This window comes from Watersipora subatra, chromosome 4, assembly GCF_963576615.1.
Source record: "Watersipora subatra chromosome 4, tzWatSuba1.1, whole genome shotgun sequence".
Classification (NCBI taxonomy): domain Eukaryota; kingdom Metazoa; phylum Bryozoa; class Gymnolaemata; order Cheilostomatida; family Watersiporidae; genus Watersipora; species Watersipora subatra.
The window spans coordinates 60,977,280-60,995,331 of NC_088711.1; the positions used below are offsets into that span (position 1 = coordinate 60,977,280).

At 36.1% G+C, this 18,052-nt stretch overlaps 2 protein-coding genes across 3 annotated transcripts; one reads left to right on the forward strand and one right to left on the reverse strand.

Annotated features, from left to right (window-relative positions):
* The first annotated feature begins 230 nt into the window (after positions 1–230).
* LOC137395253 (dCTP pyrophosphatase 1-like) lies at positions 231–12,207 on the forward strand. 2 transcript variants are annotated; one of them, XM_068082109.1, is made up of 5 exons: positions 292–417; positions 6,945–7,123; positions 8,218–8,371; positions 9,540–9,698; positions 9,986–10,518. In XM_068082109.1, exons 2-5 carry the CDS (start codon positions 7,010–7,012, stop codon positions 10,132–10,134), a joined length of 576 nt encoding a protein of 191 aa, XP_067938210.1. In that variant the 5' UTR covers positions 292–417; positions 6,945–7,009; the 3' UTR covers positions 10,135–10,518. The 2 variants fall into 2 exon arrangements, with proteins under 2 accessions (XP_067938211.1, XP_067938210.1); XM_068082110.1 differs by lacking the exons at positions 6,945–7,123; positions 8,218–8,371; positions 9,540–9,698; positions 9,986–10,518 and adding exons at positions 11,436–11,546; positions 11,809–12,207 and having other exon boundaries at positions 231–417.
* A 2,767-nt stretch (positions 12,208–14,974) lies between these two features.
* LOC137395252 (dynein regulatory complex protein 10-like) lies at positions 14,975–18,028 on the reverse strand. The gene is made up of 5 exons (XM_068082108.1): positions 17,165–18,028; positions 16,959–17,081; positions 16,558–16,755; positions 16,298–16,453; positions 14,975–15,429 (listed from the first exon to the last, which is right to left on the reverse strand). The coding sequence occupies exons 1-5, from the start codon at positions 17,939–17,941 to the stop codon at positions 15,250–15,252; spliced, it is 1,434 nt and encodes a 477-aa protein (XP_067938209.1). The 5' UTR covers positions 17,942–18,028; the 3' UTR covers positions 14,975–15,249.
* Between the last annotated feature and the right edge of the window lie 24 nt (positions 18,029–18,052).

Genomic DNA, 18,052 nt, shown 5'->3' on the forward strand with positions numbered 1-18,052 from the left:
TAAGGACACTATACGACACTGGTTTAGGGACCTCTAAACGACACTGGTTCTATTTGGCAATAGACGGTTCATGGCTTGCCATCTACATAAACGATTCCCGCAAAGACATAAATACATTGTTGCAATGTCTAATCGCGCTGCTAATGATAATAATGCGCTCAGAACGCTCGATCTATAGATGAAGTTGTTCACTTGCTATATAGAACGATTTCAAGGTCAAAGTTGCACGCTCTCGGCAGCATTCGCGCTAAATAGCCCGTCCATATTTTTGTTTATTCTGTTAAAAGAGTACAATTCGTAACATCATATTATGAGTGCTGAGCAAAAATCAGAATCTCCAGCAGTAAACGCATGTACTGCAAACCAAGGGACAGAGTGTACATTTAACTTCAGTTCCGACCTCAGCTTTGAACAACTGTAAGTGCTATTTTATTAGCGAAATGCTTGGACTCCTCACTTATTTTTATTTTGTTAAAATGTAATGACATTAACTGAAGCTAAAAATTTACCATGAGCACCCCATTTTATGGGTTTTGTGAACGACTTTCAAATTAGTTGAAAATGTTGAAATACTTTAAGTCTCAAATTTTGGTGATTGTTCTCGAAATTTTCGCCGTCTTCTCTCATTCTAAGTAAAACAAACTCAAGACCTCGTGCCAGGCAAAGAAGCGGTATCATCAAAATTTGGAAGAACCAAAAACTAAAATATTTCTTGCACCAAAATGGTTATGAAGCAGACCTGCTCATGTTTAGCAGTTTTAGCTAAAACTAAGTGAGTCTGCTAAGGAAGTAAGTCTGATTGTTTGCGATTACTGCTAGGAAACCTGCTGAGTCAGACGCTCTAGTACAGTAGACCCCTATCATACGAGGATCGTAAGGCGAAAATGGCGTGTGGAGGAGTTTAATAACTTATAGTAATTATCTAATGCAAACCCCCTCCCCTTGGTGAAAACATCACAAATTTATACAGCGTATGGACTGTACGGGAAGGTGGGGGAGGTTGAGCCACATTTTCTATTTTTTAAGTTAATTTTTAAACTATTGAAACTATTCTCACAAAAATTTGAGATTAGTGTACCCCACAATGTTTAGCAGCAGTGCGTCAAAGAAAAAAACCTGTAAAATAATGCTTATGGTTTTTACAATGATTTTAGTAAAGGTCTTCCCCTGGCTCTACCTGCCCCACACTTGGGGCAGGTAGAGCCATTCAATAATTTGTTATGGGGCAGGTTGAGCCACTCACATAAGTGTAACCAAACAGCTGCAAACTTTAAATGATCCTGGAAAAGCACCTTATGCTGTCAATACAACAAGGTTGCTTATTACTAACATATTATTTTGGTAAATATTTTTAAAATATTGATAAAAAACTATTGTTACAGGATTAAAATATAATTTGTGTTAGAACTAGACTAAAATATTGCTATGTAATCACTTAACAAATGTTTGTTTGGAACTTTGCAATCAGTCATTTATTGAACATTGAAGCAACCAATATCTACTGAAAACATAACCTTGCTCACTAGTCGACTGGTTCTACCAACTCTAATAGGATTACCCAAGTCCATAACAATATTCTCTTTTCCAATGTTCTCATCCATGTCCTGTTTCTCAGGGTAGATAAAAAAGGCCGCACTACCACTAGCTTTACGCATAAAGTTTATTTTGTACAGGTTGTTTTCTACACCGATAATAGCTCGACATAGTAGGTTTGAGTTTTTCTCCGGGTGGCATATTTCACTAGTACATGACTGTTTATAGTTAGTGTTTCCTTTGTCAGTTGAGTAGCTATATCATGAACTAGCTCGTCATCCATGCTGTCACTGTCTGTATCTAACATCTTTTTTGCTAGTTCTTCTGATGTTGATTCATGCCTTTGTTCTGTGATCTCGCCTTCGATAGAATTTTGTTTCTTCCTAATTTTCTGTTTATCAGAACCCCTCCTCTAGTCTGATTTTTTTCGGGGGTGTCAGTCAGTATTGCAGACCTTGTCTTTTTTTTCTTTTACATCTAGATCGATTTCCGAGTCCTGCGGTAGGCAGAGGCATAATTTGTTGGTGTATGACTTTTCTCTTAGAAGCTGAAGCCTGAATAGGAGTGTACTCTTGAGCGGAAGTAGTTTGTAGCATATCATTATTAGTAACAGTAGCAGAGTCTCATGAAGACACTCGGAAATATGAAAAAAGGTGGTATGTAATTTCCATCTGCACTTATTGCTCAGCACAAAGTAGAAAGTTCGCCACGCTCATGGGATGCAACGGCTCCAACCTGTTTTTTACCCTTAGAGCTAATCACTTCAGCAAGCACCTGGACAGTTGCAATACCCACTTCATCTAGATTATATATCTCCCAATTGGTTTGGGGGCAGGTTGAGCCTGGCTCAACCTGCCCCCAAGCCAATTGGCTCAACCTGCCCCTTATGCTCATGTTGAATTCAAATGCCAAAATAAATAAATATCTTTGGAAGTCATTGGTAATTTAAGAAGAAATTAACATAAACATGCTGCTTCTAAATATATGTTAATGAGAAGATTGTAAACAAAAATGGGAAAAAAATACAGTCGGTTGATTATGGTAGATGAGAATTACTTTTTAGGGTGTTTTCCACTATTTTAGAAATATTTCATTTACCATGCATCTAATGCAATTGCCAATGATTTTGAAATGGCTGACATTGAGCGTTGACCTTCTGGAAAAGAACACAACTTTTAATGTGTAATAGTTTTCAAAAAAATCACTATGGCTCAACCTGTCCTCCGGCTCAACCTACCCCACTCTCCCCTACATATTAAAATTTGGCAATGAAATAGAATAGTAACTTTAGTACTTATAGCTACTTATTCAGTGGTTATGTTCTGCAATAAAATGCAACATTAATGTGTACAGCACTGCATAAAGTTCGCACCTTCGATACAGACGTAGTTGGCTGCCCCTGTGTGAGAATGATTTGGCAATGTGTTTGGTACACTGGACTTTTTTGATGCTACGTAACATGAACTTTTAATTTACCCTACTTGAATTCAGCTTATTAAACACACATATTTAAAGCTAAGTTATAATACTTTACTATACTTTAATTTTGTCATCTTAATTTTTTATTACCTGTTTCCAGTTTGGCGCTTTTCACCTTGCTTCCGTTATAACTTTTAGCCCACCTTATTGAAACTTTTTTCAAACTAATTTGACAAGATAGTTTGAGCGATGCTGGTAAAATTAGAGTCTTGGCGAGAAATGTTGGCGTCGTATGGTGCCATAGGCCTAATGAGGGACTGAAAAAACTTAAGTGTTTTACATCATCAGGCAGAAAAACCATAAAACACGAATGTCGTAGTCCGGGGATCTGCTGTATTATGGTCATGGAGGTTTGACTGAGTAGCAAAGATGTTATCAAAGTGTTCAGCAAAGCATAAATAAATGCCATTAATTAAGTTTTTAAAATGAGATTAATATGGGCCACGTTCCCGCTATCCTTTAAAGGTACTAGACCCAGGAAATCCCTGGCCTCGGTAATCCCCTCTCTACTCTTCAATATCAAGATAAAACGCACAGATTTTCTCTAAACCATTTTTATTTTATTAATTTGCTTTATCAAATGAGAATCCTAAACTTCACGTGCATAGTCTAACAAAGGCCTACACAGGGGGATGAGGGTCATGTATCATGCATTTTTTGGGGCTGAATATAATACATTTTTACTAATCCTAATCTCCGACAAGCCCCAGATGTAATCTTTTTGGTGTGCGCATCCCAGGATAGATGGTTTGAAGTTTCTCTGAAGTAGTTACCGTCTTTCATAAATTCCATTTATCCTATCAAAAAGAACATCTTCTCATCATTATAGCTAGGCAAAATTCTCAAGTTGAAGCAAAGGCCTTTGAAAAAAGAAAGATTTTTGATAAATCATCTTCCATGTCAGTGAGATGCAGAAAATTTAAGCCGATTGTACTGAAATACAGTGGTCCCTCGCTACTTCGTTATACATTGTTTACAGCTCTGATTGTCGCAGCTCTATTGGGTATGACAAGCGGAATCAACATATGTTTTGCAAGATTTGGAAGACAACTGCGGCTGAACTGATTTCTTAGTATTTGAGGCTGTAATGGTGAAGGTTATTCATTTTTGGCTTCAAAATCTTGTAGCCTTTTTCGTATGATTGGAAAAATGAACAAACAGATCAGTCTAAAACGTTGTTTTCAAGTTAAGTACTACAAAGAAGCAAATCGCTTGATTATAGGTTATATTTGTATGTGCACAAACTGGCTCATAACATATCGACTATGGTTGATGTCACGTGTTTAAAATAGAGGTTTGATGCAACTTCATTTTTTTCATTTTTGGTGCTCACTCCCTGTCTCCAACCCTTCTCATTAACTACCATCACTTCGGAATCAGTAGATTTGGTTTTCTGTTATTTTTATTGTGTTACTAGCTAAACGCCCGATGTTGCACCGGTACAAAGAAGTTCTTGCACAAAAAATTTACTTTCAACCTACATATATACAACATTTACTATTTTAGCTGCCAGATGAAGCTGCTTCTTCATTTCTTTGTACTGGGATTATTTCTGAGTTCTGTGTTTATTTGTTTGTAATTCATGCTGTACTGGCTGCAGTGCCTATTACAGCTCTATACTGATTGCAAGTCATGTTGGCCATGTGAATTTAAGCATTTTTCTCTATGCATGGGCACATATTTTGCTTCAGTTATGGCTTTATGCATAACACTAGGTGAAGTCTTAAGGTCCTGCCACACGTAACGAATTATTCGTTCATTCTGACCGAATTCACGAGTTTCACAGAATTCACAGATTGATTCGGCCGAATATCCCATAATCGTCTGAGCTGTGCATGCACACCGAATTCGTCAACGAAACGCTTCTAATTGGCTAACCAATTTTTTTAGCGAGCACGACTCTAGTAGCTTTGACAAGTAGTATAGTCCAAGACACGTACGACGACACGCAATAAAAGTATCACCGCGATATGACTTTATACATACGATGCAACTGCCTATATGCGCTATTGTTGGTTCTCTCTCGTTGGTTAACCATGGCAGGAACTTCTCATCGTGTATCCAATAATTTCTTTTAAATTTTTTAGTAGCTATAAATTGTTTCTTTTTCAATAATAATTTCTTTTTATGCAGCAAAAGCTCCGTCGTAAAAATAGTCGCTATCTCTAGCGCATATAGGCAGTTGCATCGTATGTATAAAGTCATATCGCGGTGATATTTTTATTGCGTGTCGTCGTACGTGTCTTGGACTATACCACTTGTCAAAGCTACTAGAGTCATGCTCGCTAAAAAAATTGGTTAGCCAATTAGAAGCGTTTCGTTGACGAATTCGGTGTGCATGCACAGCTCAGACGATTATGGGATATTCGGCCGAATCAATCTGTGAATTCTGTGAAACTCGTGAACTCGGTCAGAATGAACGAATAATTCGTTATGTGTGGCCGGACCTTTAAGCAAGAAGCCATAAAATATTGGTAGGTATTATAAGTATGTGAACATTTTATTCCATAATATAGCCAGTTCTACAGCGTAGTGTACTGGATAAATTCCTTTCTGCAGAACTGGAGGCTTTGAGTTAAAATCCATCGCAAAACGGATTATACATTCCTAAAATTTTATAGCAATAACTGGACTCGTGCGGCAGACAGAATACAGACAAGCACTGAGATTAATATATATACAGTCAAACACGGATAACTCGCCCTCGGATAGCTCGAACACATGGTTAACTCGAACGGTTTCTTTGGTCCATTCCCACGTAATGATAAATTGCTTTAGATAACTCAACCTCAATTCTGTTAACTCGAACAGTTTTTTGCCCAACGGCTACCGAGACGGTTATTATCGCTTTAAAAAATCACTTTATTCCAAGCCATAGAGGTAAACCTCAACTTTTCGTAATTCATAGGCGTCGTTATTACCACCATCGGCAAAATATTTTTGTCAACGACTTTTCTAAAGGTTTGGTAAAATTTGATTTTTACCACACATCCGCCTAGCGATGGCCCTTCGGAAGCAAGGAAAAGTGAGGTAACCTTCGCATAAACTTCAAGAAAAATCGGCAAAATTGATCTTGGTTAAAACGCTCAAAAGAAAAAGATGTCTTTTTTTCTGAGCATTTCAACAACGATCAAGTTTTGCCAATTTTAATCTAAAATACGTCCTGGCAATAAGATCACCTCGAACAACAAACCAATCTCAAGTGATAGAAAAATCTCTACTTTTTGATAAAAAAGTTTTAAACTTTGCATTAGAAGCATTTAATTTGAAACAAGCCATTTATGCTTTTGATTTATATTATAGTTTGTATATATATGTACATGTATCTACTAATAAATAAATAAATACATGGACTTGTGACAGTGCTCTGATAACTTGAATGCTCTGATAACTCGAACACTTTCGCTCGGTCCCGTGAAGTTCGAGTTATCCATGTTTGACTGTAGATGAATCATAGTGGTGGTTCTGGTTTCAAATAAGTGGTGATAATTATATTGAGTTGAATATATACCATCTCTTGTTATTGAAGTTAAGTCAATATTGTTGTCTTTCTGTAAGATATTCAGTCCCAATATTTGCAGCATACAACTCAAAGTTCGCTTCTAAATACTTGAAAATTGCATGTTTCAAGTGTCACCCAAACTTGTGCATTCGGAGTTTACAAGTTAAAGAGACTAGCATAGCGATTGGCATCGGGCCAGAAGCTGTTAGCTAGCCTTACGAATTGGTTGGAAACATCTACCCATGAACATTTTACTACTACCTGTATGGTTTGTCATACTATTGATGAGTGAACCCGCATTATTCTCATCAGGAATTAACAAGAAGATATGAAACAGGTAAAAATACATCTTGAGCATTACGATTTTAAAAATAGCTTTTTATTACATATAAGCAGTTTCGTTGGTGATAAATGCCTCTCTATATGGCAGGCAATAAACTAGGAGTTAGTCTAAGTAGACCCAAACCAAGGGACTAGCAAGCTCAAATACTCATTATGGAGACATCTGACGCAGCAGGTTATGGTGAGCCATCTCAGCAATGCAATGCTGCCTTTTCTCTTGGAGATCTTAAGAGAGAAGAAGAGATCCTCATCTCACTTTACTCAAAGGTAATACTTTTGTCTTGCTTTTTGAGTCGAACCTCGATATACAATCACTTTAACATTAACCTTATCTGTCGTGTGATATACAGCTTGAGCGAGTGTTTAACTCAACATCTAAGCCTCTGAGGTAATTTCACACACAAGCTGTCTGAGTTCTTCAAAATAGCAGTCTTGTAAATATCTGTTCGCGAAGTTCTCATTTACATTGTTTGACTCTGTTGTTGGAGTAACATTAAACAGGTCTTCATACCTTTTATAATTGGAAAGTTGCCGATCCCACTAAGTTCAGTGATCATGGTACAATGGTGAAAAAAGGGACAAGGCAATGCTTTCCTTACAATTGAAGCGTGAGGCTATAAAAAAACTGGAGCAAACATGTCACTTTTGGAAAAAAAATTCTGTAGTTATCAAGTTGAAGAATGAAAAATAATGCAAAGAAAACAAAACCTGAAATTAGTAAAACTGGAGAATGTACAGTAAATAAAGCATATTATATATGAAGGCAAAAAATTTCGATAATGCATTAATTTAAGCTCACATATATAGTCACAGTCTCCTTGTGCGTAGGCTGCACTCTGACCATCTCTGTTATCACCAACTTTACACCGTAAAAGCGAAGAGACAATAAAAAATTTTTTTATTGATTTTTACTTGATCGGTTTGGTTTTTTGCAAGAATTTCAGTTTTTTATATTTAATGCAATGTTATAAACTGTATATTTATATGAAATATTTATCACTGACTTTGGTCCACAGAATGATTTAAAGGAAGGGGTAGTATAATATTATAAGAATTTCTGCCTCAACAAGGGATGGTTTTGGCATATGAAATAAATATTTTAATGAACTAACCTGAGATTTAATTGCACTAGTATTCACCTTGGCTCATATTTATTCAAATAAAGTTTTGGTTCAAACAGCAGTTGGTTACAATTTCTCTTCAGTCAATTACTTCTTTGACTGTGTTGCTTTATGAGATATAGTCATTAATTTTTGTAACTTGTGAAAACTTCCTCTAAATAATCTTAAAATCAAAACTGCAGAATCCTAACTATCCAATTATTGATTAGCTTATTCCCAATTTACTATATTTATTTGCAGATGAAGGACCAGTTACACAAACTAGAAGTTGAGGAACTAGAGCTCAAGCAGAAAATAAGAAGGAAGGAGTTAAATGAAGCAACTGGGGAGTTGTATCCTCCTCAATCAGCCTCAAACTCTGACACTGATGCTGAAGATTTTCAGCCATATAAAGGTATATGTGTCATGATCACAGAAACCATGGTTAAGTCGAGATTATAAGATCTAGAGTTATCTGCATTAACAGAAGGAGAAAATTCTCACAATTATTTTGCAAAAAAAATTTTGATTCTAGCTTAATTACAACAGATTTTATGGTCAATAAACTGAATGCATGTTTACCATCAGTGCGAAAACCTAGTTCCGAGAAAACTGGTGTTAAAGTCTGAGAAACGAAAACCGATGCACAGTTTTGTTTGCATTTCAAAACGTCATAGCAACCAATATTAAGAGGTTGTGATATTTATCTAGGTTTCTGTATTTATATCAAAAAATTATGCTGAATTTAAAAATCTAAACAGATTTTGGCTGGTTGTCATAGAAATGGCTGTATATCTATAAGAAAATGTATTACCTAATTTTGCAGATATTAAAAACGGCTTGGCAGTGCTGCGATATTGAGCACAACCGTAGTATGATCAACAAAATGTTAAAAAATAATAATAGCAGTAACATATTGCACATCATTGGTCACTTCATACTTTGATCTTGCAAATTCGAATAATTTTTCTTATAATCAAATCTTATAAAATCGAATAATTATTCTTATAATTAAATATTGTAAAAATCTTATATGAATGGTTAAGAATATATCATGGTCATTCCCTTTACTTACACTGCTTTTGGCATCAGTTGGACTACCAAAGTACTCATTATAAGTGTCCAAAATGTCAGAATTATCCCTCAAATCGGCAAAAAAGAAACGATTACGTTTTTCGGACGCCATTTATCAGTACTTCCTGTTTAGCATAGCAACGGTTTTAAGGGGTTTTTCCGAGGTTTTAAGATATTTATTATCTAAACTGACTTCAGATTCAGAAAGATCACTCTTTGATTAGTCCAGAAGCATGTGTTATCAAAATCCTTACCAAAATTATAAATTCAGTTAGTGGAACTTTAAAGTCGAATAACTCAACTTCGTGATTTGCGACTTAACCATGGTTTCTGTGACCGCGACCCATATAGTCTTATTAGTACAATGCTGAGACCATGGCAAGGGACAGCGGCGGTTTCTCCAAGTTTCACTATCAAATTAATTTACAATGCCTTAATACCTTCCCTCATTGTTAATGATTTCTCCAAAAATAAGAGTAACTATGTGGATCTATATATTTTGTGTACAGGGAAAGGGTGCAAAAAGGATGCGAAAGAAAAGGCAACATTACATAGAGATACGGCAAGTAGAGTAGATAACTCATTGCCGGTTTCTTCAGCCCTGAGTTACTCCTCACCTAACAATCTTGAAAAAATGTCTACCACACACTCGCAACAAGATGATCAAGGTAATGTTGTATTATTATTATGTATTGCGTTTGTTTAAGTTATTTATACCCAATATAATATTTCTAAACATTATACATTTAGTATGATACAATTATCTGGAAAGCAGATCAGCTTATAGAATTTGAAAAATCTCTATGCTGAAATAGCAATAGGAAGCCTTAGATTCCTTCTGCGTCTCTCCCAATTTCCTAGTATATCTGCTGAAGTTGGATATGAAAGTCAAAATCAAGGCTTCTTTTGGTAATTGTGTTTTAAGGCTGACTAATGCTTGCCTTTTGTTTTTTAGATGCACTTGAAAGGCCATCACCTGCCAATAATCTAACTATACCCTCTTTTGAGCCAGATAAATCTGTGGATTTGGACTTATCTGCCCTGAATTCATTCAACCTTCCTCATTTTCAACAGACAAATGACATAGAAAGTGAAGATGATTGATTTTTGTGCTGTAGTCTCATGATATCTGTATAGATAGTAGTTGTCACATCCGTACTAAATGTAAATTAGAGAATGTAATCTGTTGACTCCGCTTATATTATTATTTTTGTTTATTTGAATTATAAATACATGATAGACAAGTTAAATATCAACTGTGGTTCCTTTCAATGCCTGCACTATCTGCATGTAGTAGTCTTTCCTTCTTATTACTTTATTCTCTTTAGGTAGCAACATTCTCTGTGGCTAACAAATAATGGTGGTTGCTTCTAATTAGATTTGTTTATGTTTGGTGGTGCATAACTAAATTTCTATATAATTGGTTTCTCTTTCTAGCAACCTGGCTCGCTTTCTGTATTTGGACGAAAAACATGAAATGTTTCATTTTATTGCAGTTGCAAGGATTTTTAGCAACGTTTTTACTTGTACTTCCACATGTTTCTGTCAAATTTTTTCAAGTAGCATTCAAATATTTGCCAATGTTTACACCTTTTATTAAATAAGAAATTTCGATATAACTGTTTAATTACCTATTAAACATGCAAACACAAAGATTGCTTCTTTCATTAAATAAATCTTACTCGTTTCCTCTGATCTGCTAAGGTTGATGTTGATGAAAGAATTATCCAAGCTAAACATGTGGTATTGCAGTCTGAAGTGAGTTGCCACTCATGGATATGGATTTGTTTCATCAATTTTAGCATTATAGTTCGAGTAGCATTCTAAGCCAGCTCTACTTGCTTCCTTAGTGCTTTGTTTTCCTTATAAATTCTACAATCGGAACAAATTGCTGCAAATCTTTATCAGCTTTTTAAAATTTCTGTTTGAACAGCTCAAATAATATTGTGATCTTTCTAAAATTTAAATGGTCATCCATTTTAGAACAATTTTCTGATAGCAGTTTGAGAATCATCTTGCTTCTTAGGCACTTGAAAATCACTTGAAGTCAAGTGATTTTCAAGTCAAGTCACTTGAAAATCTAAAAGTCAAATAAGTTTTTAATCAGATTGTGGTTGTTATCTACTTTTAATAAAGGTACAATAGGCTAGCTATTATCTATAATGTGTTTCAACATTTTGATGAGAGTTGACCAAAAGTAATATCTATTTTTTCACACAAACGATGCCCATAATTGACAATTTCACCTCGTTAATGGTCCCATTGGTGAAACCACATGTAATTAGCCGACTACGTGTATCAATAGCGTTACTCTTGCTTCCATGGCTTTAGTTCATTGTGTCAGTAAAAACTAGGTGTGTTTATCTGGTAATGTTCGATAAGGTAAGGTGTATTTTTCCCTGCAGGCGTGATAAGCAAACTAAATTATTGGCTGAGCAAGGATTGGATTCAGACGTAACAACCCATAATGTATTCATTTCTCTTGTCGGTAAAGTTGGAAAAGTATCAGAAGTATTGTGAGTATTCCCTACCCATTATTTCTTGTTATTGTTTTATCTACATTTTTTTCAAAGATAGAGAATTTTCCATTCACACTTTTTTAAAACGGCAGCGATGCTTGATGTGAACCTGTTAGTATGATTGATCAATTACCATTAGATGTGATTTGAAAAAAAAATTTAATGGTAGATAAGCAGCCATGTCCTTGTTAAATTAAATTCTTTCTATTTTTCAAATAACATTCCTTCATTTTGAAGTAGCACAACTTCCTTTTTGCAGTCAGTGGAAGAGTGAAGTAAAAGTTGGAGCTCCAGAACTCAGCCCACAAGAGAGAAAAACTTTGGAGGAAGAAATGGGTGATGCTGCTGCATATCTTGTGCGGCTATCTCAGCAATGCCATGTTGATTTACCCGCCGTTGTTTTAGACAAGCTTGAACGCAATGCAGTCAAATATCCGGTGGATAAATCTCATGGTTCTTCAGCAAAATATACCAAATATTCTCAAGACTATCAACTTTCCTAAGCTAACACTTTAGTGCCTACTAAGAAACTCCAATCGCATAAGCTACTGATATTCCACTGTTACTTTTTCAACATAGTGTTTGCATAGTATGTATACTATAAATTTATATCTTTCATAGTCATCTTTTTTACCTGTTATATTCTTTCAAAATAAAGAAATTGAAAAAAATTTCATTGTAATTTTTTGTGTGAATATACAAAGCATCTATGGCACATTCCTCAATCCCATGATGCATCACAATTGAATAACACAGTAGTAAGAGTAATTAAGTGGTGCGTCTCTAAGAGATTCTCTCTAGTCACTTAGCCCATGAAAATATTTCAGCTTTAGATTTTCTACAAAGCTGAGTAAAAGAGTTGGTGTCTGTCTGATAAAAGGGCTTTGCCGTTTAGTTTAAGTTTATATCTCTCATCAGAGAACCGCAAACCTGCCCATCCTTGGAAACTTTTGTCATATATTGACAGGTTACTAGGCTATGTGCAAAATAAGTTGGTCACTCGACTAAATTACATAACCAGAGCCACATATTGCGGTAAAACATTGAAATGCCCTAGAAATTAATATGCTTTTACAATGCTGTTTTTTACTGGAATAAATTAAATTATGCATTGTTTCTTATGTTAGTTCAATGTTTGTTCAACCATTGTTCCAAGCATAGACCAATTAACTATACTAGACTGGCAATCTAAAGCCGTGGTCACACGGGCACCGAACCGAACTAAATGACGCAAAACGACGTCGTTTTCAGCTCTAAAAAGTTCGGCTGAGGACATTTCTTACCGAAACGAACTATTTCGGTACTGCTCGAAATTTCGTGCCGAACCCTTGCTCTTATTGGCTGGTTAAAATTCTAGAATTCTAGCGAGCACGTGTCACATTTCTTCTTACGTGCGTGTGAGTAAAGTTAAAAAAAAATGGGACGATACTTTTATTTCGTTAAATAAACAACATGAAGCAATTTACGACAAGGTTCACCCGGACTTGTGATTGGGTTGCATAAATGTAAGATGTTGCACTTAAGTTTTGCATAAATGTAAGGGAATGGTTGTGATTTTCTTTCGTGTGGAATATAAGTAATGTGTCATAATCATCCTGATGAAGTATCGTTGACTGATTTATTTATGTAAAACCACAGTACTATGATAAAGACTGATTTTGTTTGTTATGTACTCAGCATAGAAAAACATTCATATATTAATAAAAAAAATATAATTATGTTGATGGGAAGGGTTAGCAAAATCTTTGTATCGAGTGATTTATTTTGAGCAGCTGAACGATCTTCTGATAAATCTGCTGTGTAATTATAATTGTTCCTCAAAGTTTTTTGTTTACAATAGAAATATTTAACTCAAATACATAAAAACTACTAATGAAACCGTGTCTTGTCTCTATACGTATGGTATCTAAGAAGCGAAGTTACTTCGGTGGCCGTGTGACATGTGCCCCGAACCGAACCAGCCTCCGAACCGAACCGATCCTACGTCGGTTCGGTGCTCGTGTGATCACGCCTTTATGCATCACAGCTCAGCATTGTGTCCTACTTGAATAGCCACATTCATAGTATAGTTAATAGGTATATGGTTCCAAGTTTGAGCAATCTACTTCATTGAAGAGTAATAAGTTCTTCTCTATCATGTTACCAACGTAAAGTGCCTTAACATACCATGTCCAAGGTATCTGCCAAGATCTTTTAACATTAACATAGTGAGCTAATTTTTACGGTCTGATCACCACTAATTTAAAAAACATTTGTGAAAACTAAAAAGGATGTGTAAGAGGAAGTGACTCAGCTAGAGAAAGTCCACAGATCTTGTGCTGCGTTTTCGATTTTTATGATGCGGTAGATATAAATGAGTACATTCTAAAACTTGTCTCATGGATTTCTGCTTTGTATATATAGGCGGATTGCCCAGCATAAATTCAGTGGTGAGAGGAATTGGCACCAGTTTCATACTCCACGAAATATTCTTTGTGCCTTAGTGGGAGAGGTGGGCGAGTTGGCGGAAGTTTTGTAAGTCTTACTACTTCATACCTGTTGTAATTTCAGTGGCAGACTTTTTATCATAGCATACATCCGATTAATGTGCATGATAGAAGCATTACTAATTGAATTGAATTCAAAAGCTGGTCAATGTTGTTTGGATTATCAAGAGTCATTGGTTACACTGCGTAAAATTATAAATGCTAATTCTTTCAAAAATGAACTGAAGCGCTACCTCAGACAACCAGACTAACTAGACAGACTTGTGCTGACCCTACTTTCAGGTTCCGCACCTTGCTATTGCGCACAGGGACCTCATCATCACCTTCCCTGGAGTGACATTTTTTTTCTATTTCTCTTTTCCTTTTATACTGTAAGAAACACTCTTCATATTATTTTTTGGAGTTATATTATAGATGAAAATAAACAAATATATAAATAATATAAAAATTGTGAGCATTGGTTTAAAGATTAGCAGTAGCAGTCGCAACACTTGAAACTATTCAGGCATGGACCAATTTAAAGTATAAGCGAATTGGTGACATGGTTAAAAATCACAGCTTATTTGTTACTTTTTAATCTGAATTCAAGATTTTGTCTCCTTCAATTGGTTGCCCAAACCTTGAAAACCTGTTGAAGTGATGTTGTTACTTTTTATTTGGTCACCTTCGTTAGGGACAATTTGTAGCTCATCACTGTCTTTTTTGCTATCATTGTTGATTCGCAATAAGATTTTAATCTATTCGTTGCTTACTGTATAGCCGGTTATGTTTTAGTCAAGGCAAAAGGGAAGTGAAGGAAGGAGCCCCAGAACTAACTGAAGACGAGCGGGTCAACTTGGGTCATGAGATAAGTGATGTGCTTATATATATGGTCAGGCTGGCCCAGTTGTGTCACGTTGATCTGCCAAAAGTGCTAGAAGCCAAGCTTGAAAACAATGTCTAATGCTCATGATCAAAGACAAATGACTCAAGGTCGGATATCACCGACCATAAGTCTGAACTAACTCTCAAACAGTAAAGTGATATTACAGAGATAGCTTTAGTTTATGTGTATCAGACAACCTTTTTATTACAGCACACTTATGACTCCATTAGTATATCATAGACATATAATTTTATGTATGTTTGTCTAAAGTGCATACACATCTGAGTTAAAATTCATACGAAACGTAAGAAATATACCTGCGAAATAAAACAAACTCAAAACTTGTCTTTTATTTTTTGCTCTTCTTTCCTTTTTTATTTTTCTGTTTAAGGGCTTTGCGAACTTTGTATGACCTCCAAACAGCCTGAATAGTAGTGGCAGCTTTTATCATGAGTGACATTTCTCTCTCAGCGGTCTCTCTCTCCTCTTTGGCCTTGTTACGGGCTTCTGTGATGGTCTTGTACTCGCTCTGAAAGACAAATGCGATCATAGTTGATACAAACAGAAGGTACTAATCATGCCAGTTTTAGTACAGGTTGCACAGGTTTTAGACAACTCACTATACAGCAGTAAATTTGGTCTTCTATTCGCCCTTGCACGTTAATCCACTGTCGGTACTATTGGTTATTTCATGGACCATTGCGCAAAACATTCAGAATTTTCTTTATCCAGTTCTTAGTAGTCAAATGTTTAGTAAGTTAAACATGTCACAACCTCCTTAAATATAAATGCTACTGTCGAATCATTCGCAAAATTCAGTCGGGGTTTGCAATTGTATGATGTATATCCAGGGGTCAAGTAGGTGGCTATCTGATGCAAGAGGTTCTCAGTTTATTCTTAAGAGAGTTAGGCCCAATTGCTCTGTTTAAGACATTGATTATAAGACTACTAACTCCATTTAAGATTTCAATGAAGTTGTGTGATTGCAGTCGAACTTTAGTTTGCTTCAATTATTGTTGCATTTATAATTGTAGTTTATTAAGCAAGAGAGATTTAAAAATTTTGAATGACTTTGTACAAAAGTGACAATTTTAGATATCACTTTAATATTAGAATAATAGGGGTACAATCGAGCAGTTAAGCCATAGCATCACAAAATTACCATGGAAACTTGGTGGCATTAATGTAAAAAATTTGTTTGATTGGCTATTCATGCTGATGTCACTGCTCATAAAGCCTGCCGGCACTGAAACATTCAGTACATCTGGCAATTAATTAATTTTGGGAGTTGTCTTCTTTTGTTAGTCTGTTTCTATTGTCAATGTTGGTTATAATTTATTGCCAGTCTGTCTTTGAGCCATTTGATCAGAACGCACATCTTGAGGATGATTACTTACCTCTAAGGTCTTAAATCTTTCCTCTAATTCATTGAGCTGTTTTTTCTCTTCTGTATAAACACCATCAATCTCTTCAAACTCATCCTGTTTCTCACCCATATCCTGGTCGTACTTCTGGATCCAGTTCTCCACTTCAGTTTCTATCTTCCATTTTTTCTACACAGCAAAGGATTGTATTTGAGCATCATTTTCTTTTTATCCCAGTCTAAAGTTTTAAGCTAGCCATGTGCCACAAATTTGTATCAAAAACCTCAACCTACCCTTCGAAGAGTCTGCTCTTCCTCTCGGTGCTCAGAGGTTAGATTGTCGTGTTTCGCTTTCAGCTCATTGTGCTCTGCTGTCAGTTTCTCCTTCTTGCCTTCACTGTTCTTCGAATCAGCAGCCTCCTGCTTCTCAGCCTCTGTCTTAGTTCGTTTAATCTCTTCTTCTGTGGCTTTTTCTAGCATGTGAAGGTCATTCTGTAAAGCGCACAAACATGGTCAATCACAAAAGTATTATAATCGGAATTAAGTTGGTGCAGCCTGATCATTGTGAGTGACTTGAAGAGCATCCAATAATATTACAAAAAATAATGTTTCTATGAATAATAATAATGATATTGTTGATGACTTGTTTTACAACTTATCATCTTTGAGATTATTTTCAAAATCTTGAAACCTACCTGCAACTTTCTTATGATGTCATTTTTTAGCCTGATTTCATGGTCCTTCCCTTCATTAGCTATACGCAACTGTTCTTCCAGAGTCTCGATAACCACGGCATTTTGTCTCTCTTGGGCTGACACCTGAAAGAGTCAATTTATTAGCAATTTGGAGTGCATTGATCTCTGTTGTATCTCAAATAGCAAAATATTTATGCAGTATTTACTTGTGAAAGATAGCGCATTTTCTCTTTTTCCTCCAGTGGGGTCATGAGCAGCTTTTCCATTAACACATCACGGAGTTCGTTCAACTGCGTCGTAAAAAACAACCCTTCTCGGGACCGACTGTTCCCAACTTCGCAGACAAGCATGTTGGCCACACCAGGATGTAGATTCATTACCCTCATCATATTTTTTATGTTTATCTGTAGTTCTAGTTCAACCATCTTTATTTGGGTGATAATATTCTCTAGTTGTTCGTTCAAATCTGCCGATGCAGATTCCTTTGCGGGTGACTGTCTATACCGCGTGCTTCCGCGGCTGCCAAGATTCCGGGATGTTGGTCTAGATGTTGGTGGGCTTGGTTGCTGTTTGGGCGCTTCCTGTGGGTCATCTGTGGTCATATCTGAGTTGCTGATGCGTAGTCCAATATCCGTATGCTTCAGCTCTAATGCGACAAACTTGGCATGAAATTTTTTGTGCTCTGCAAGACATTCAGCAACTTCTTGAGGTACCATTGAAGAGAACTTGTCTAGGTTTTTGATAATGTGAGGAAGCGCTGCAACAATGTCACATCTTCTTTTTGTATCTTCAAGCACACACATCACTCGCTGAGATTCTATTGTGGTGAGTTTTTTCTTAGCTGGTTCCAATGCTCTCAGAGGATCAAGCTTTATTTTGTTTCTTTTTGCGGCAGCTGATGGTGATGCTGGTAGAGGCTGAGAACCAAGAGGAAGTCTCATTTGAATAGTTTCTAGTGGCTGAACCTCTGTCAAAGTTGTCATCTTTGCCGTTTTCTTCTTGCTCACCTCGAAATTACAAAAAAACGATAATTCAGCTGAATGCCTAGGTGGATAGCCTGAGCAGTTGGATTATTGATCAATCACCCAGCCAAC

What these genes read in the sequence shown, in the direction of transcription:
- LOC137395253 (XM_068082109.1), top strand. Translation starts at nt 7,010, where the DNA reads ATGGAGACATCTGACGCAGCAGGTTATGGTGAGCCATCTCAGCAATGC. An exon ending in TCATCTCACTTTACTCAAAG is followed by an intron (nt 7,124 to 8,217) that starts GTAATACTTTTG and finishes ATTTATTTGCAG; the next exon opens with ATGAAGGACCAGTTACACAA. An exon ending in AGATTTTCAGCCATATAAAG is followed by an intron (nt 8,372 to 9,539) that starts GTATATGTGTCA and finishes TTTTGTGTACAG; the next exon opens with GGAAAGGGTGCAAAAAGGAT.
- LOC137395252 (XM_068082108.1), bottom strand. Translation starts at nt 17,941, where the DNA reads ATGACAACTTTGACAGAGGTTCAGCCACTAGAAACTATTCAAATGAGA. An exon ending in AAATGCGCTATCTTTCACAA is followed by an intron (nt 17,082 to 17,164) that starts GTAAATACTGCA and finishes TGACTCTTTCAG; the next exon opens with GTGTCAGCCCAAGAGAGACA. An exon ending in ACATCATAAGAAAGTTGCAG is followed by an intron (nt 16,756 to 16,958) that starts GTAGGTTTCAAG and finishes TGCGCTTTACAG; the next exon opens with AATGACCTTCACATGCTAGA.